The 19,059-nt window shown below is 35.4% G+C and overlaps 1 protein-coding gene across 3 annotated transcripts in view; it reads right to left on the reverse strand.

The window, feature by feature from the left end:
* Nucleotides 1-19,059, reverse strand: part of CNST (consortin, connexin sorting protein) — a 118,565-nt gene that overhangs the window by 71,843 nt on the left and 27,663 nt on the right. For all 3 annotated transcript variants that reach the window (XM_029229312.1, XM_029229309.1, XM_029229311.1), the window contains exon 2: nucleotides 6,638-7,063. In XM_029229312.1, coding sequence (XP_029085145.1) covers nucleotides 6,638-7,013 — 376 coding nt within the window. In that variant the 5' untranslated portion in view covers nucleotides 7,014-7,063. The remainder of the gene's footprint in view (nucleotides 1-6,637; nucleotides 7,064-19,059) is intronic.

Here is a 19,059-nt window from a genome sequence, read left to right on the forward strand (position 1 = left end):
TTCAATTACCTTGGGTATATGTCTAGAAGTAGAATTGCTGAATTAAATGGTAATTCTATGTTTAACTTTTTGAGAAACTACCAAACTGTTTTCCTGGAGCTCTACTGCATTTAAACTTCTCAACCACTGTATCCTTATGAGGCTTCAATATTTAAGCTTTTTGCCCCCTCCATCTCTAAAACAAAGATAATATCACTTCCCAAAGATTGAGGTAATGTTTCTTAATCAACAGCATCCCTATCTAAAAAGGTGCTATCAAACAAAAATATGAAACAGTAGTATTCTTCAGAGCATTTTCAATCCATGCATCTGGGCATAGCTCTTGCTACTGGAAACCCTAAAATTAAAAGGTGTTGAGTGATATAAGCAAAATCATGGAGTAGGCAGCTCCAAACTCCCATCCCTTCATAGAAATATTAAAAAAAAAAAAACAAAAACAAAAACTAGAACTACCGAAATCAACTTTGTCAGAACTCTGGAAAAACAGTCACAGATATACAGCAACAAAGTGAATGCTGAATCAAGAAAAAGGCATTGTAAAACTGGTAGGCGAGATTTGTGGCATATTAAAAGCCCTTGCCCTCTCCAGCTCAGCAACGGTCTTGAAGACAACAGCACCCTCCCTATATGGGACACTGGTCCCTGGTTCCAAAGGAAGCAGGGCAGACCTTACTTGAAAATTATTGTTTCCCTATTCGAACCTGTCTGGGACTACCTGAAGGACTGATGCAAGGTGTTCACCTCTGTTTCACCTAACTCAGGACCCCCTCAGAGCAGAAAAGCAGCAGGCTTTGCTGGCAAGCATTACTTATACCAAGTGCTCCTAAAACCAAGTTCTCTTGCTGAGTTTATGATCAATCTCTCTATGCAAAACTTCATTCCCTTTCTTGTCCTCTCTGACCTCAATCCTGTGCTACCTGAACACAAACATACCAGTCAGATGACTAAAATTGCTGTTGTCGATAACATTATCATTAATGTACTAAAATTACTATTATAGATATCATCATTAACCTACAAACTCAAGTTGTTTCTCTAAGGCAAGATAAGCTAATAGATTTCCCCAAGCTGTGGACCACCTGGCCTGAAAATTGTAAACCAGCGACATACTGACTCCTGAAACACTGACTAAGAAATGTCACAAAATGACAATCCCAGGCTCTCTTTCTTCCCCTAAAAACAAAAAATAAAAACAAAAAAAACCCATAACTTAAAGACCAAGTTGAATTGGATCTAAGACTTGGTTCCCACTCCCTCACTTGGTGCCTTGCAAAAAACCCTTATTTTGCTGCAAACACCAGCTCTCAGAGTTTGTGCCGGAGTTTCTGCTGGGGGCACAGAAGCCCTTGCTTTGTTACATTATCAGGCGATCAAAAAATCTGCAGCCACCTGGGGCAAAAAATTCACAACTGAGGCATACAACAGACTGCTTAAAACCAGGGAGCAAAGGCCAGGGATAGAGTTTCTTTGGGAAATCAGAGCATTCAAAAGCGCTGGCATATACTAGGGAATTTAGAAAGTTACACATATGCCCGGGCCAGGAAGCATGCTTATCAGGGATGGGAGAACACCTTAAGCTTTTCCCACTGGATGAATAAGCTCAGTGGCAGCAGGAAGTGAAGGCTGAGGCAGAATTGTAAATGGCCTGGCTAAGTGTTAAGGAAGGACCTAAGCATAGAGCCATAAAGAATGGAAAAGGAATACAAACCATGACTTCAATCAAGAACAGCCAACCTTGAGAAAGAGGGAGAATATAATTTCCATAGTTACCACATTATTATATTCAAGTGTCCAGTTTTCAACAACAAAAAGTCCCACAGCATACAAAGAAACACTAAAGTATGGCCCATTCAGAGGAAATAAACTGACAGAAGCATCCTTGAGGAAGCCCAAATGTTGGATTAGAAAACCACTTTAAATCACCTGTCTTAAATATGCCCAAAGAGCTAATGGAAACCATGGACAAAGAACTAAAGGAAATCAGGAAAACAATGTTATGAACAAAATAAGAATATCAATTAAAGAGATAGTAATTATCAACAGAAGTGAAGCAAAAACTCTGGAACTTAAAAATACAGTGACTGAAATGAAAACTTCACTAGGGGATTCAACAGCAGACTTGAGCAAGCAGGAAAAAGAATCAGTGAACTTAGTAAAATGTTAAAGAAAAAATGTTGCCTGCCATATCAGTAAACAAAGGATGCTGCAGCCATCAAGCCATCACAGTACAGCTGCCCAGAAGGTGAACCCTGAGGGAACTGAGGATAGAAAGAGGATGCCCACCCTCTAACAGTCAGCCTCTGCAGCCACCCCAATGATGCACCCAGAGGAGACTCAGGATAAGAAAGCACAGGATACTGGCCCCAGAAAGCTGAGGTGTATATCAAAGGAATGATTTCAATGAGCCCAGACTCTTGCATCTTCCCATTCATAGAAAAGCGCTAAATTCCTTGAGATGTCTGGTTTTCTCTAGTTAACAGTGATCTTTTGATGTTCCGACTACCTGGCCTTTGTTGCAAAAACTCCTACGTATCCTGGCTCCTCCCTTACCTCTTCGGAGCAGTTCCTTAGAGCTATCTGAGAGGCTGTCTCCCGGGATTAAGTTCTCAGTTTTGTCGCCAAATAAAACTTAATTCTCAACTTTTAGGTTGTGCTTTTTTTTTTTTCAGTTGACAAAGATAATTATCGTATCAGACAATAACGCCCAATCTAGAAAACAGTGCTTACCACTTGGAATGTCTACCAAGTGCTTCATTTTATCCTTAGCCATTAATTTATAAGGAGCCAGGTTGAGAGCAGTCAGGTCGCTTGCCTTAGGTCACAGGGCAGCTTGACTGTGGCCTGAGCTCCTAACCACAGACCCCTGTGCTGCTCCCTCTAAAGGCAGAGGCTGCCACCTGAGGGCACAGGAGGAGAATGTGCCATGCAAAGCAAATGGTAATTATGCTATAATTACATAAGATATCCCTTTGACCCCAGGTCAGGTCAGAAGGAAGCTGGCTCATTTTCAACTTTATCTCTCATAATACTAGTACGTAGTGTTGAGGAAAAGGAAGGAATATTTCCTTTTAACTGCTTAAATGTGTTTAGCCAACAACTGAAGATATTTAAATGTTGAGCACTCTTCTATTTTCATGGCACTAACTTGAACCTTTGAGAGAGGAAATTTTGGAAGGAAAATAAAAGGAACAAAGCACATAGAGTCTTAGCATAGGAACTACATAACCATGTATTAAAATTTATTTCTGATCCATTTTCCAAACTTATGGCCAAGATACGCATGAGCGTATGCAGGTGATTTGAGGAATTTAGTTATGCAATGGCTCAAAGAATCATAGTATGAAATTATAGCAATGAAGGCATTTTTTTCAATGTCAATATAAAGAAGGAAAGACATCAAAATAGCCACAACTTTATTTTAGGCAGCGTCTTGAAAATTACTATTAATACCTCAGGACTGTTTTGGGGGATGGGACTCAAACAAGGATGAAAGACCACTACTTTCACTAGCTAAATCACTCATGTTTTAAGTGTTTTAGTAGGAATGTGCCATCATAGGAGACTCTGACCTATAAACATTCAAAAGATTATCATTTTCTTCTCATATGCCACAAAGGGCACTTTTCTTGAGTGGAAAGAACAGCACTTCTTACAGTTTGTTTGCTTTGCTGAGCCCTTAAAGAAGCAGAGCTCTAATTATTCGTTAGGAAATTTAATGAGCCACACGAAGCCAATGTCTAGCTCTACAAGCTTACCTGATTATTTAAGCACCTCTGCCTCCAGCCAGACTGTCCTGAACTCAAAAAACATTATTTATTTTCTCCTTTCATATAAAAGGCTCCCTTAGTTAGGACACACATTTGTCTGAGTATCCTAAACTCAATATTTAGATTTTATATACAGCAGATCTGAAAAAGCATTTCAAGAAATGAACCTCACGAAACTCCAAGAGAACTTAACAAACGCATGCCCATGAGAGCTCCCATAGGCTTTTTAAGGGCACAGTCTGAGAAATGGCGAGTGACTGCTAATAGGTAAGGGATTTCTTTTTGTGGTGAGGAAAATGTTCTAAAACTGACTGTGGCAATGATTGCACGGCTTTGTGAATATACTAAAAATCACTGAACTGCTGTATACTTTAAATGTATGAGTGAATTATATAGTATGTGAATTATATCTCAATCAAGCTGTTAAAAATTTATTGGTTTCAACTATACTTCAATAAAAAATTTAAAAATATTATTGATTCATTTTCATTTGTTTTTAGGACATTTACCTAAAGCTACACCAGATTTAACCACAGTGAAAACTTGATGTAATGCAGCTTGAAACCCTGCCCCATTCCCTTAAGAAAAAAAAATTTTTGTAACATAATGACAACTGGACTTTTCCTGGGGACAAGTTCCAGGTTTTAGCAGGTTTACAGAAATGCTGCTTCCAGAAAACCAGTAAATAATGATGTCCCCTAATACTACTGCTCCAATTTTTTTCCCCTAGTACTAGCTTTTGGATACATGAAAAATTACTACAAATTAAACTAGGTAAGCATAATAGTGAATAAATTCACCCTAATGTATGTTTCCAAAAAACTGTTGAGAGGGCACCCACCTACAAAAAACTTATTTCTGGTTTGGAATTGAATATCATGTTTTATATGTCATTTCATTTCACATTTGAGAAGCTACTCTATTATTAGAAAAGTACTTATCTGCTAATTTTGTGAAACTTTATTTACTATCTTAGAATTAAATAATAAAGAGTAAATATGCCCATAGATCTCTAATGATAAACTCTGTGCACTTTTAGTTTTGACATGAAGAATGGATTAGCAAGAAACAAGATGGGAGACATCTTTAGGGGGCTTTCGCAGTACTCCAGCTAAAGATGATGATTAAAAACAAGAATGTACCAACGTACCGCTTATACATGAAAAACTCTATAGATACACTGGAGGTGAATCACCAAATTTTAATTGAGTTTAGACTATACCATCTCTATTCAGAAATCTGAGAAATTCACAGCTCAGAAAGGAGTTTTATAGATATATATAGATGAATATCATCATTACACAGATGAGGAAACTAAAGTACAGAATGGTTAAGTCTCACCAAGTGACCCAGAACCAGAAGTAAGATTTGAACTTAGGTTGTACAACTCCTAATTCAGTTTTCTTACACTCTTAAACTCATTTTATTAAAGATATATAAAATAATTTTTTAAATAATCTGTATAAAGGCTGTCCCTAACTTTTATAAGTCATATATTTCAAATGCATAAGGGGACAGTAATTTTACACATATCTGCTCACTGATAATCACTAAATAACTTGAAATTATATAATCACACCCAGGGTAACTGGAATAGGTCATGGAAAGAAGAAATAAAAGGAGCCATGAATCTTGAAGCTATGACTGACCCTTATATATATGCAACTAGGTGTCAGTTCTTAAAAACATCACTAGATCAGATTAGAAAGGAACAGTCAAATAGCACTTGAATTATGGTTACTGAATAAATCAATTTATATACAGATAGCACTGTATATATCATCTGTTTACACTTAGTTCTTCTAAGAAAATGCTTTCACTTCTCTTGTCAAAAATTTTTTTAATTTGCTTTAAGTCTACTAAGGAAAAGCAAAGAAAAAGGGATCCATTAATTGGAAAGCCAAATGAGTTTAATGAGTTACATTAAAAAGTTATCAAATTGCCCGACTGAATAAACAAGGATTGATTTGTAGAAACCGGGAAGTTTCATATTTTACTCCAAATAAACAAATACAAATAAAAAATAGGATATGGACAGACTGGTTATGTTTCTAATCAGCCAAAGAAGCAGACGAGAGGAAACACTCCATTTTGTTCACTAGAGCAGCTGCTTGTGTGGGTAAAGTGGTGCTACACTGAAGAGTCCCAGTCTAGGGTGTCAAGAACTCTCTAGAGACAAATGGTTTTGATCAAAAATAACGAGAGGCTGCCTTTTCCCAAGCGTGCCCTGTGACTCAGGCAAAAAAGTCCATAGCTCCAAATTTTAACTGCCAAATTATAAGCCAGATGAGAAATACTCTGATTTACTTTGTAACCAAAGTAATATAAAGCTAGATGTCTTATTCAACATTGTTAGATGATATATATTAATACATGTTAATGTTTACCACTCACCTACTAAGTGAGATGGAAAGATCCTATAAAGAGGTTGAGTAAGATTGTACTAGCCCATAAACTCACAGGGTAGAAATCAAAGCCAAAGTGATGAAAGAAGGAAACTTTTAAGGTTGATATTGGTAGAAAATGGTCTAATATATAAAGGAAGGAGGCTATATATATATATATATTTAAAGCACCTACTGAGAAGACACGTACAAAGAATGTCAATTTCAGCACACTTATTACATCAGAATGCTGGGAACAGCCATAAAGAAGTGGTTAAATACTTTATGGTACACCCATATAATGGAACACTATAGAGACATACGTCACATGCATGGCATACCACATAGATGTATCTGTATGTGCTCTCACAGAACTAGCTCTGGAATATATTAAGAGAAGAAAAGCAAGAAGCAGGACAATACACACAGTATGGGATGGGAAGACTTTATTCTTAAACAATAGTATAAATAATTTTTTAAAAATACCTTGTGGTATCTTCTTAACAGTGCCTTTTTTGCTTCTTGAACTTTTTCCAGGTATTTTTTGGTCCTTTCTCAAGAAGGCCTGTCCATCTTTGGGGCCTTCACAAGCAGCGTTTTTCAAGTTCTCACCTGCAGCCACCTCACAGCTTGATGTGCAGCTTTCATTATTGTTGAGACTGTCCGGCTCAAACACTTCAGGTTTGCCCATTGCACTGTCACTGCTGGTCAGAAGCTCATGCCCATCACCATCAAGTTGATTTTCATTTTCATCTGATGCAGAGGGCAAGCATGTTACAGTACTTTCCACGCCATCACCAGGATGACATCCAACTTGTGGTTCTATCTGCAGATTATATGTAGGAGTTTTGCTGTCATCCATTAGAGCATCTTTTGTTGAACCGTTTAAGTTTCATTAAAGTCCTTCAATGTCTACAATGACAAAAAGAAAAAACATTCATTTTTTAAACTCTGGATTTTCGGTGATCTTTGATCTTCCTCTTCTCCTGGGTTGTTTTACTGTAAGTAGGGAAGAGAGAAATGACTAAGGCTCATTCCTACTACTTCTATCCCACTTACAACCCTACCCCACCTCACCTAGTTCTTGCTTGAATACAATGGTTCTAAACCCTGGCTGTATGTTTATTGCCTATGGAGCTTGTCAAATTTCTATCATAGACCTCTGAAATCTAAATCTCTGGGGATCGAGCCCAAACACTGACATATTTTTTGAAGTTCTCTAGATTATTCTAATGTGCATCATGTTGGGACCACTGCCTTGAAGAAAGAAATTAAAGATCGTCTGCTAAAACCAATCACTCATGTTATCCCTGGACACTTAACAAACAAGTGAAAGTTATTTGTGTAAGTCGTTATACGGCCAAACAGCAGCAATATTTACAAATGAAAATATTTTAAAATAGTTTTTAAATAAAATTTTTAAAAAGTATATGGGGGAAAATTCAGGTAGCATATATTTATACTATATTCTCATTACATCCTTCCTAAAAATAAGCCCTGAAAAGTACTTTAGGATTGTCAACAGATTCCTTTTATACAATTTAAAAAAAAAAAGAGGGCCATGATTAACTCTAGGCTATTTAGTTTAAGACTTGGAAAAAAATCTCAGTCTACTCCAAGAATCCTTCTAACATTTTAAAGATATACAAAATAGATTTTAAGCCTTGTATCAGTCATGTTTTACCCCCTCTTCTCATCCAAAAGTATATTACATTTTAAGAAAAATCATGCCAGCCAGATTTAGATATTTTTATGCTTGCCAAGTATTACTTTGGATTTGAATGAAATATAATATTTCAGCAATTTTGAGAAAAACTCAGTGATAAAGAATTTTGTAAATTCTTCAAACTAATAAAAAGAAATGTTTATTTGCTCTTTAGAAAGTCAGTAAATATATATTTAAGTAAAGCAGAAGTTTTTTAAAAACAGGAAAACAAAGTATAAAACAAAACGTGAGCTCTACACTGATTGTATCACATGATTTCAACTATTTTGCAAATGGAATATTTTATTTGATTCAGGCATAAAAGTACTGCTTGTCAAATATAAAAATATCTAAATCTGGCTGGTATCATTTTCCTTAAATGATACCATTTAAGCTCCACTAAGAAGTATGTAATATGAAAAGTAAAATGATTTAACTTGACTAGAATAACTTAGTTTAGACCTAAATTAATTCTAACTAGAGTATAATTTTTAATTGAAAAGTAATTATTTTTTTAATACATTTATTTATTTAATTTAATTTTGGCTGCATTGGGTCTTCGTTGCTGCACGCAGGCTTTCTCTAGTTGCGGCGAGCAGGGGCTACTCTTCATTGTGGTGCGCGGGCTTCTCATTGTGGTGGCCTCTCTTGTTGCGGAGCATGGGCTCTAGGTGCATGGGCTTCAGTAGTTGTGGCACACAGGCTCAGTAGGTGTGTCTCGTGGGCTCTAGAGTGCTGGTTCAGTAGTTGTGGCACACGGGCTTAGTTGCTCCATGGCATGTGAGATCTTCCCAGACCAGGGCTCAAACCCATGTCCCCTGCATTGGCAGGAGGATTCTTAACCACTGTGCCACCAGGGAAGTCCCAGTAATTATTTTAATAAAGTGTCTTCAAGATCTCTATCATGAGAGAATCCAAATTCAAATGAGACTTTAAAAGTGCATGTGGCTAATATGGTGGAAACACCCCAAATGTTCACTGACGGATGAAGAGAGAAGCAAAATGTGATATATTCACACAATGGAATATTATTCTGCCATAAAAAGGAATGAAGTTCTGATACATGCCACAACATGGATGACCCTTGAAAACATTAAGCCAGACACAAACGGATAAATACTGTATGATTCTACTTATGTGTAGTTTTTTAATAGGCAAATTCATAGAAATAGAAACTAGATTAGAGGGGCTGAGGGCAGGGGAGGGAGTTACAGCTTAATGGTTACAGAGATTTTGCTTAGGGTGATGGAAAAGATCTGGAAAGAGACAGGGGTGACGGTTACACAACAGTGTCAATGTAATCAATGCCACTGAATTGTATACTTAAAAATGGTTAAAATGGCATATTTTCTGTCACATATTTTTTATCACAATAAAAACAGTGAAAATTTTATGTGGCTATGTAGGAAAAATGTCAGTCCTTAAAACTGACAATAGCCTCAGTTGTTTTCTGATTTAAATAACCAAATTGTTTTCTAGCATGTATTTGCAGTTGAAAATATAAAGGTTTTACTTTTATCTGAAAGAGACACAGAGATCTCATGCCAAGGGGGAAGGAAGAAAGCAATCTACAGAGCCCCAAACAATAAGTCGCCTCTTGTTGAGTCTCTGTCATGTATTAGAAGCCATGCCAGGCACTTCACATACCTTATTTCTAATTCTCCAAACAAGCCTACATGGGAGGTGTTCATACTGTGTTTTAGGTGAAGACTCTGAGGCTTGGAGAGGCAAAAATAACTTGTTTAAAATCATATTCTTGGAAAGAAGTGGAACTGGATCTGAAACCAGGTCTTCCTGATTTGAATCCTGTGCAGTTCAGCATAATAGCTGAGAACACAGGCAGACCAAGGGTCAACTTCTGGCTCTGCCATTTAACAAACTGTGTGGTGACCTTAGGCAAGTTACCTAGCATCTCCAAGCTTTAATTTTCTCTTTGTGAAAATGGAGAACCGTAATGCTTACCTCGAAGAGTCATTTGTGAGGCTTAGACAATATGGCAGGTAAAGCAGTTAGCAGAGTACTTGGCCCACAGTAAATGCTCAAGAAAAGTTAGCCATTATTATTGCCCAAGAAATCTTACAGATTGGCCTTAAACACCAGTAGGTTTATTCAAGCAGCTCTGTAGCCTTACTGAAGGTTCAGAAACAGAGCTTTTCTAGACCTCCTGGAAATAATTAGGTTCCTGATGATAGACTAATGTTAACCAGCATCATTTGAGAATGCTGAAGTATTAATTTATGATAGAGATATCTCAGCAAGTTCCTGGAATATTTAATGATCTGTTCTGTGCACCATTTCAGATGATGAGGATGTCTAGAAATTAGTGATTAAGGGATTTCCCTGGTGGTCCAGTGGGTAAGACTCCGTGCTCCCAATGCAGGGGGCCCGGGTTCCATCCCTGGTCGGGGAACCAGATCTCACATGCATGCTGCAACTAAGAGTCCGAATGCTGCAATGAAGAAGCCCTCATGCCACAACTAAACATGCCGCAATGAAGATCCCATGTGTTGCAACTAAGACCCGGCCCAGCCAAATAAATAAATAAATATTTAAGAAAAAAAATTAGTGATTAAGCCTCCTTGGTGAGTATAAAATTACAGATCACACTTCGCAACTTTAATGAGTGTCATGTACCAGTTAAACTCTTCAGACCGATACTCTTATTCAATTCTCACAATTACTCTAGCAGATGGGTAATTTTTAGTCCTATTATACTAATGAAGAAACCAAGTCTCATATCTCATCAAGGGTCAGCTAGTAAGTTCAGAAATAGAACATGGATCAGTTGTGATCTTGAGGCCACACTCTCAACAATTATGCTTTATGGACAATGGGGTAAAAGTATCAATAACTTAAAGAATATTTCACTCCAGCTGTGGTATACCTCAGTGAAGAATCTCTACCCTACAACAGAAGACACATCTCTAATAAACATGAAGTTCAAGTTCCTGGAAGTTCTCTCTTTCCCTGGGAATTGCTAGATCCAAACAATATACAATTTCTTAAATAATCCACCTTCTTCTGTTGAGAACTATTTTTTAAAAAAGACATACTAATATACTATTTATGTTAAATATCTATTACCAGTAAAGTAGGTCTTCCTTTCTTTGGGCCTCAAGACATTTTGCCTCCTATTATTTTGTGATGACGTAATTAGTTTAATTCTCAAAAGGCTACTTTGTAAACTACTTTCTAATACTAATACTTATAGGTGTGAACCTGTAATTATTCTTAATAGACACTGACCAATTCTTCATGGCTTGGCTCAAAAGTCACTCCAATTTGTCTTCCCTGACTTCTCCATTCCAAAAGACATGATGCATTCCTCTACAGCACTCTGTACCACGCATAGAGTCCCTCCCAAATACAACTCTCTGCACTGTATATATTTGCATATGTGTCCTACCAGATTTAAGCCATTTGAATGCCCATAACCCCAGCCACAGATAATTTTTATTCTTCACAATGTCTAGCTCTGGGCCTTATACTTATTATATATATGAAGGAGTGGAGGGCTTATTTTCTACAGTTTCTGTCTTCAAAGAAGAAAGGCACATGGATTTCTATACACTCCTCTGCCCCTACTCTGAGAGCTAAAGGAACCTATTATACAATATTTGGCTTCTATCTGCATTCCTAACACATTTCAACTGGAACACTTTAACTTAAGCAGTAGGATAATATTCTTAATGGGATTTCAAATTAGTACAGGCCTACTGCTTTTGGAAACAGTTATAAGGAAATACTATTTTTGGAAACAGTTATAAACAAATACTATTTTTGTCTTCTTCCTCCTCTTTCCTTTCCTTCAATGCTATAACAACAACATTTAAAAAGATTCATCTTCATGTACACCTGTATCTCGCTATATGAAAGCACCTAGGCAAGAGAAAAATCATAGGGAGAAAGAAGCCCCAGTTGATACATAGTATTTTTAAATATGCCCTAACATTATATGGGACCTGGAGGTTAGAAGTACAGTAGAAAAGGCATTCCAAGTTATTTGCTATATCTAAGCTGTTATGTCTATTCTATGAGTCCCTATGGCTGTACCAATTCTCACAAAAGAAACAGCGAGGGCTTCCCTGGTGCCGCAGCGGTTAAGAATCCGCCTGCCAATGCAGGGGACACAGGTTCGAGCCCTGGTCTGGGAAGATCCCACATGCCGAGGAGCAACTAAGCCCGTGTGCCACAACTATTGAGCCTGCGCTCTAGAGCCCGTGAGCCACAACTACTGAACTCACGTGCCACAACTACTGAGGCCTGCACGCCTAGAGCCCGTGCTCCGCAACAAGAGAAGCCACCGTGATGAGAAGCCTGCACACCTCAAGGAACAGTAGCCCCTGCTCGCCGCCACTAGAGAAAGCCCGCAAGCAGCAATGAAGACCCAACACAGCCAAAAAATAAAATAAATAAATTTTTTAAAAAAAGAATGAAAAAGAACAGCGACACAGTACAATCATTGCACAACACTGACTCGGGCATATTTTGCCTTTCAAAAGCATGATAGTAAGTGCTGCCCAAGTTTCCAGCCTCTTGTGGCAAAATAGCATACCAAATATGTACATTGTATAAAAGTTATTTGACATGTTGACTTAGTACACTGAAGAATTTCAAGCAAACTATTCAAGCTGAAGAATCTCAAGCAAACTATTCAAGTAAGGCTCATACAAAAGTTGAAAAACAAAACTTTGAGGAAGAACATTTAAATATAATAAAGTAACAGACTAACAAAGAGAAATCTACATTTTGTCAAAAAAATAATCTCACTCCCAGGTATGATTTGACTTCGTTTTTGATACATCTTAATGCATTATCTGGTGAGATTAAACATCAGGTGCTACTGAAATTAAAAAATTAATTTATAGGAATGGTTAAATATATAATATTACTCAATTATTTTATTAAAATGCTTTAAGAAGATTCTGAGTGCCATTTTTCTGTAATCCAAGTAAATTAGGCCTAAATACTATACTTTTACCTTCGAAAGAAGCCAAGATTCTTCTTAAGAATTAAGATGCAACCCCAAGTTTAAATTTGATGACTTATAGTCAACCCAAAATTTAGAAGAAGACAGTTACCAAATAACGTATTCTATTAACCCTAAATTCAAATCTGGCTACTCACAGTTAACTCAGAATTGAGGAAGAAATTCACCACACTCATATGTTGTGTTTATGATGGTAACTACATATCACTTTACATTTCGTCATCTTACTCACTTGACGTGTTCCAATACTACTTATATCTCATTGCTAAATCTATATAGTTTTCTGTGATGAATGCTTTGTTTAGACATATGTACTTGTAGGCAATATTCAGTATACCAGCAATAAAAAGCATGCCCAGAAGAATGATTCTCAAAAATTTTGCAGCCCAAAATAAAGAATTCATTTTTCATTGAAATCATGTACATACAAAATACGTATACATAACTGAAACAAAGATTTCTCAAAACTAAACACACATGAAGCACTCTGATACATTCTCCATTCTATTCAATACTATTTATTTTCTTTAAATGCTGATCAAGGTCTACTAGGTAGATTTCATACCTCACTAATGAGCATTGACCACAGCAATAAGGCAGTTTCTAGGAATTAACAGTCTCATCCTAAGGACCACCAACTGAGCACTAGAGAAGTTTGCAATTATCTCCAAATTTTTTTCTGAAAATGATGCAGATCATATGGAACTCGGACATAAACTTCACTTAACATATTATCCCCAAAATCTCAATAAAAGAATTTTTGCTAATTTATATCACTGACCTCACATTAAAATTTAGCTAAAATACTATGCTTGATTCAGGGTCCCTTAGTTGATATCTTTGGTTGTCAGCTATATTCTATATCTATGCTAACCAATATGGTAACCACTAACCACATATGGCTCCTAAGTACTTGAAATAGGAACAGTGAGACTGAGGAGCTGAATTTTTACTTTTATTTAATTTTAATTAATTTAAACTCTGAAACATATTGATTCAGTTATTGAAAAACTTATGCATGTTTGAAACAAATTGGGTATCTGAACCTGCTTTTTCACCTAAATTTTAGGAAATTTAAATATAGATCAAGCATTTCCAACAAAAAATGTGTCCAAATTGAGATGTGCTATATTTGTAAAATAAACACCATATTTCAAAGACTTATTAGGAATAGAAAGAATATAAAAATAATAGGCCTTTAATAATTTTAAATATTGATTACAAGTTAAAATAATATTTTGATCTAACGGATTAAACAAACCCTATTATTAAAATTAATCTCACCTTTTAAAACCCTTTTTTAATGTGGTTACTAGAAAACAAAATTCTATATATGGCTCACATTCTATTTCCATTAGACAATGTTGCTCTCCATTATACTGCTTTGATAGTGCCACTGTAGCCAAAGTCCTGGCTCATAGTGAATCACTCCATTCAGGATTCTTTCTTGCTAATACTAGTTAGGCTGTCGACATTTCCCGGGTATAGACGTTATTATTACTATAATTAAATAAGGTAAACACCTAATGAAAGAAATAGATACTAAAAGTTTAAAAAATTAATTTGTAAGTACTTGTTTATATCCTATTTTCTGGATCATGTCGTCCCCCTCTTTAGGTACTTTGCCATATTCAAATTATTCCTGGTACTTCAGAAATGTTGAATGGTAATTATAACTAGTAAAATGGCCTTATAGAAATCTTTCTAAATAGTTTAATTTCTATATAATACTATGTACAAAAGTAAGCCAGATTGTTTTAGTATTTCTTTAGTAAGAATAAAAAACACAATTTCACAATAAGGAATTTACTCTTAATTAAAAAAAACGGTCATAGAAAATGTCTTAAGGAGGAGGATAAAAATATAACAAAGTATATAGATGCAAACTATTACATATAGAATGGATAAGCAACAAGGTCCTACTGTATAGGGAACTATACTACTATATACTACAGGGAACTATATTCAATATCCTGAGATAAACCATAATGGAAAAGAATATAAAAAGAATATAATATTAACTCTGTGTAACTAACTGAAAAAAATGCTTGTGTTGCTACTATAATTTCGTATGCTGTGATTTGCCCACCCTTTATCTTCAAGTGATACATAAGTTGTTAATTTCTAGGAGCATTTGAGTCATAAAGTCAGTAGACAAAATTTATAATTAATGATTGTTAAATGAAAAAATTGTATAAAAATAAAATAGAATATAAAAAAGAATGTATATATGTGTATAACTGAGTCACTTTGCTATATAGCAGAAATTAACATAACATTGTAAATCAACTATACTTCAATAAAAAAAATTTGTTAAATCATAAAAATGCAACAAAGTATACAACACAACTACAAGAATACAAAAAAGAAAAACAAGAAAAATAATCAATTACTGTAAAATGTGAAGGTAATGATTCTAAGGGAGAATACAACAAACATGGATTTTACTTATGCAGAGAAAGTACTCTTAAAATATAAAGGAACTCACAAACCATGTGACTCATAAACCCAAAACAACCTTGGGGCAGGTAAGCTGAATAAAAGGAAGCATAATTTGTTTCATTTTCTTCAATCCTCCCTTTCATAATGGGACTCAGTTCAAGATAGCTTACACATCAACAAAGACTTTAAGTTCAAAATCCATTACATAAATGGAAATGACATGTCAAAAGCCTCAGTGGGGGTATATCCAAGCAGTGCAAAGATAAATAGAGTCATCTCTCTCCTCTCTTTCCTCTCTCTTATATACAGACATATATAAATTTTACTTAAAGAAAAAACAGAAAAGTAAATCTCTAAAATAGTGTGAATGCAAGGACATCTTCAGGCATCCAGACACATGTATTTTTAGCAATAATTTCTAACAATTTTTTCATTTAACAATCATTAATTATAAATTTTGCCTACTTCAGGGTGACTGACTATGATTCAAATGCTCCTAGAAATTAACAACTTCTATATCACTTGAAGATAAAGGGTGGGCAAATCACAGCATACAAAATTACAGTAGCAACACAAGCATTTTTTTTAGTTAGTTCCACAGAGTTAATACCACGTGCATTGAGAGAACCACAGTTTAGGGGAAGGAGTCATTTCACTAGGGTCATGCATAAGCTATGTTTTTTTGGTTTTAATACTTCTTTGGTGTAAAACTGATTGCAACCATACTTTGAAGCCACAACCAACAGAATCTAAGAACTTGAAAATACTTTTTAGTTCAGACCATAACTTTTAAAATACTTTTAAAACAAAAATTATGTTTACTATTACATATATACTATATAACTTCATGGAAACTATCTTAATAATTTTTAAACTTTGAGCACTTTGCTATACAACTAGTAACATAAGGCAATCTATCTACACTTTAATTATTAAATATACAAAAAAATCTATATATTTTGTTTTAAAATGATAATTCTTGCTAATATAGTGGCAAGAACAAACTGTTCATTAGAACCTTCCCTTAAGAGGCCTGACCAAATAGCATTATCTGAATAAAATGCTAATTATTAACAGTAGTCAACAGTTATTGAATATTTACTATCAGGCAGTATTTCAGTCATATATAATATATATGTGAATTTAAAATAATTTATATTTATAAATTTAAACATTTATAAATTTAATATATAAAATTTAATGTTCACACAGGTCCTACAAAGTAGTTCTATAATTACATCCATATTATAGAGAAGGAAACAGCAACAAAAAGATTCAATAAATAGGCCAAGGTCACAGAGCTAGTACATGACAAAGTCAGGATTCAAACTCAAAGAACCTGACTCCACAGCCTATACCCTTGACCACTATAATCATTTTTACATTAATTTAAAAAATCAACTATATTCATATGTATATTTTGTAAACACCAAATTGCTAGCTTCAAGGAGACAGCAACATGAAAAATATCTAGTGTCTTGAAATGTTTTTCAGATTATAGAGTTTAGAAAACAGGTTGAGGCAAAATAAAATAAAACCCACCAATAAGACTATTTACTTAATGTAATTTCTAAATGTGATGAACTCATTTCTTTAGGTTTACACGTTAATCTATATCATATCCCCATTAGAGACCATCATCAAGAATTTGACATGTTTCCTTGTACACACAGAATAATTTCTACAAGGCCGATCACAAGTATTTACTGAACCAACATCACAGCTAAAGGGAATAAAGTACAAGAGTCTTCATACTTTGATAGTATACCCCTAATGAGCAAAGAAATTGCACACATACCCACTATATGCATATTTGTTCATAACCTATATGAATGTATACTGGATATATATATATACATATACACACACACACACACACACACACTCATTTTTGAACATGTGCAAAAACATATTAAGAAAAGATGAAAGGGACTTCCCTCATGGTCAAATGGGTAAGACTCTGTGCTCCCAATGCAGGGGGCCCAGGTTTGATCCCTGGTTGGGGAACCAGATCCCGCATACATGCCACAACTAAGAGTTCTCATGCTGCAACTAAGAAGTCTGCGTGCCATGACTAAGAAGCCTGCGTGCCACGACTAAGAAGCCTGAATGCCACAATTAAGAGTCTGCATGCCGCAACTAAGAGTCTGCATGCCGCAACTAAGAAGCCTGCATGCTGCAACTAAGACGCCTGCATGCCACGACTAAGAAACCCACATGCTGCAACTAAGAGCCTGCATGCCGCAACTAAACATCCTGAATGCCGCAACAAAGATCCCACATGCCGCAACTAAGACCCCGCGCAGCCAAAATAAAATAAAAATAAATAAAAATAAAAAATAAATATTTTTTGAAAAGAAAAGATGAATGAGTTCTACTTCTGGGAAGTGAAGACTAGCTCGTTTCAGACAAACCCTCCTGTTGATAGCAGTTAGAGAAGCTGGCAGAGAGCTTCAATTTGGAAGCCAAAAAAGCTGAGCAGAGCCTTTAGCAGACTTACAGAGCTGGCACAAACAATGAGGTTTAGGACTTGCCAAGAAGAAGGGAGCCTTAGGCTTTCAAGTGGGACCTAAAATGGCTACTCCCCAGAAGAAACAGTGAGTCTGAAATAGACCAGCCTTCACAGGGACTAAAGCCCAGTAGAATGATCTTCATTTCTGGTTGAATTAAGATGATCTGCCCTAACTTGGTTGCCTGCCAGCAACATGAATAAATCTCCTCTGGAAGAAGAAATCCAACAAAGGCTCAAATTACCTCCACAAATTTTCATCTATAAAGCCTGTAATATAATCCAAAATAACCAGGCATACAAGAGATCAAAATGTGACCAAAAAAACTGGGAGGAAAAGCAGTGAACAGAAGCAGGTTCACAAGAAATTCATATGTTGGAGTTAACTTAAAGAAACTTTAAAACAACTATTATTAAAATGTTCAAGGAATTAAATGAATAGGTGAGAAAATTTCAAAAGAATTGACAATATAGCGACAAAAGCAAATAGTTTATTTTGCTTTTTAATCAAATCACTATATTTGAATTTTTAAAAATCCAAATGAGTATTCTAGATCTAAAAAATACAATAACTGAAATTACTCTAGAACTGGAACTCAAGGGTAAATTTATTAATTTCTAAAATATTTTAGAATGAAGAAACGAGTATAACTTTTGAACTCATGCAAAATGGTGTCTAATAACAAGAAAAAAGTTGAAAAATGTGACATGAAAAACATAAAAAAACATGGAGGGGAGTACAAACAGAGAGTTTTAGAATGTGTTCAAACTTAAGTTGTTGTCAACTTAAAATAGACTATCGTAAGTAGAAGCTGTTATATGGAAGCCACATGATAACCACCAAGCAAAAACCTATAATAGATACACAAAAGATAATGAGAAAGGAATCTAAGCATATCCACTAAAGAAAGCCATCAAACCACAAAGGGAGAAAGCAAGAGAAGAAGAAAAAAATCAGAGGAACTACAAAACAGTCAAAAAACAATGAACAAACTGGCAGTAAATACATACCTATCAATAACTACTTTAAATGTGAATAGAATAAATTCTCCAATCAAAAGACAGAGAATGGCTGAGTGGATAAAAAAAGCAAAACTCATCTATATGCTGTCTACAAGAGACTCACTTCAGACATAGGTCCTAAACAAACTGAAAATGAAAGAATAGGGAAAAATATTCACTGCAAATGGAAACCAAAAGAAAGTTGAGATAGCTATACTTACATCAGACAAACTAGACTTTAAAACAAAGACTGTAATAAA

The sequence above is a fragment of the Monodon monoceros genome, unplaced genomic scaffold, assembly GCF_005190385.1.
Source record: "Monodon monoceros isolate NGI ecotype Baffin Bay Population unplaced genomic scaffold, NGI_Narwhal_1 Super_Scaffold_18, whole genome shotgun sequence".
Lineage (NCBI taxonomy): Eukaryota > Metazoa > Chordata > Mammalia > Artiodactyla > Monodontidae > Monodon > Monodon monoceros.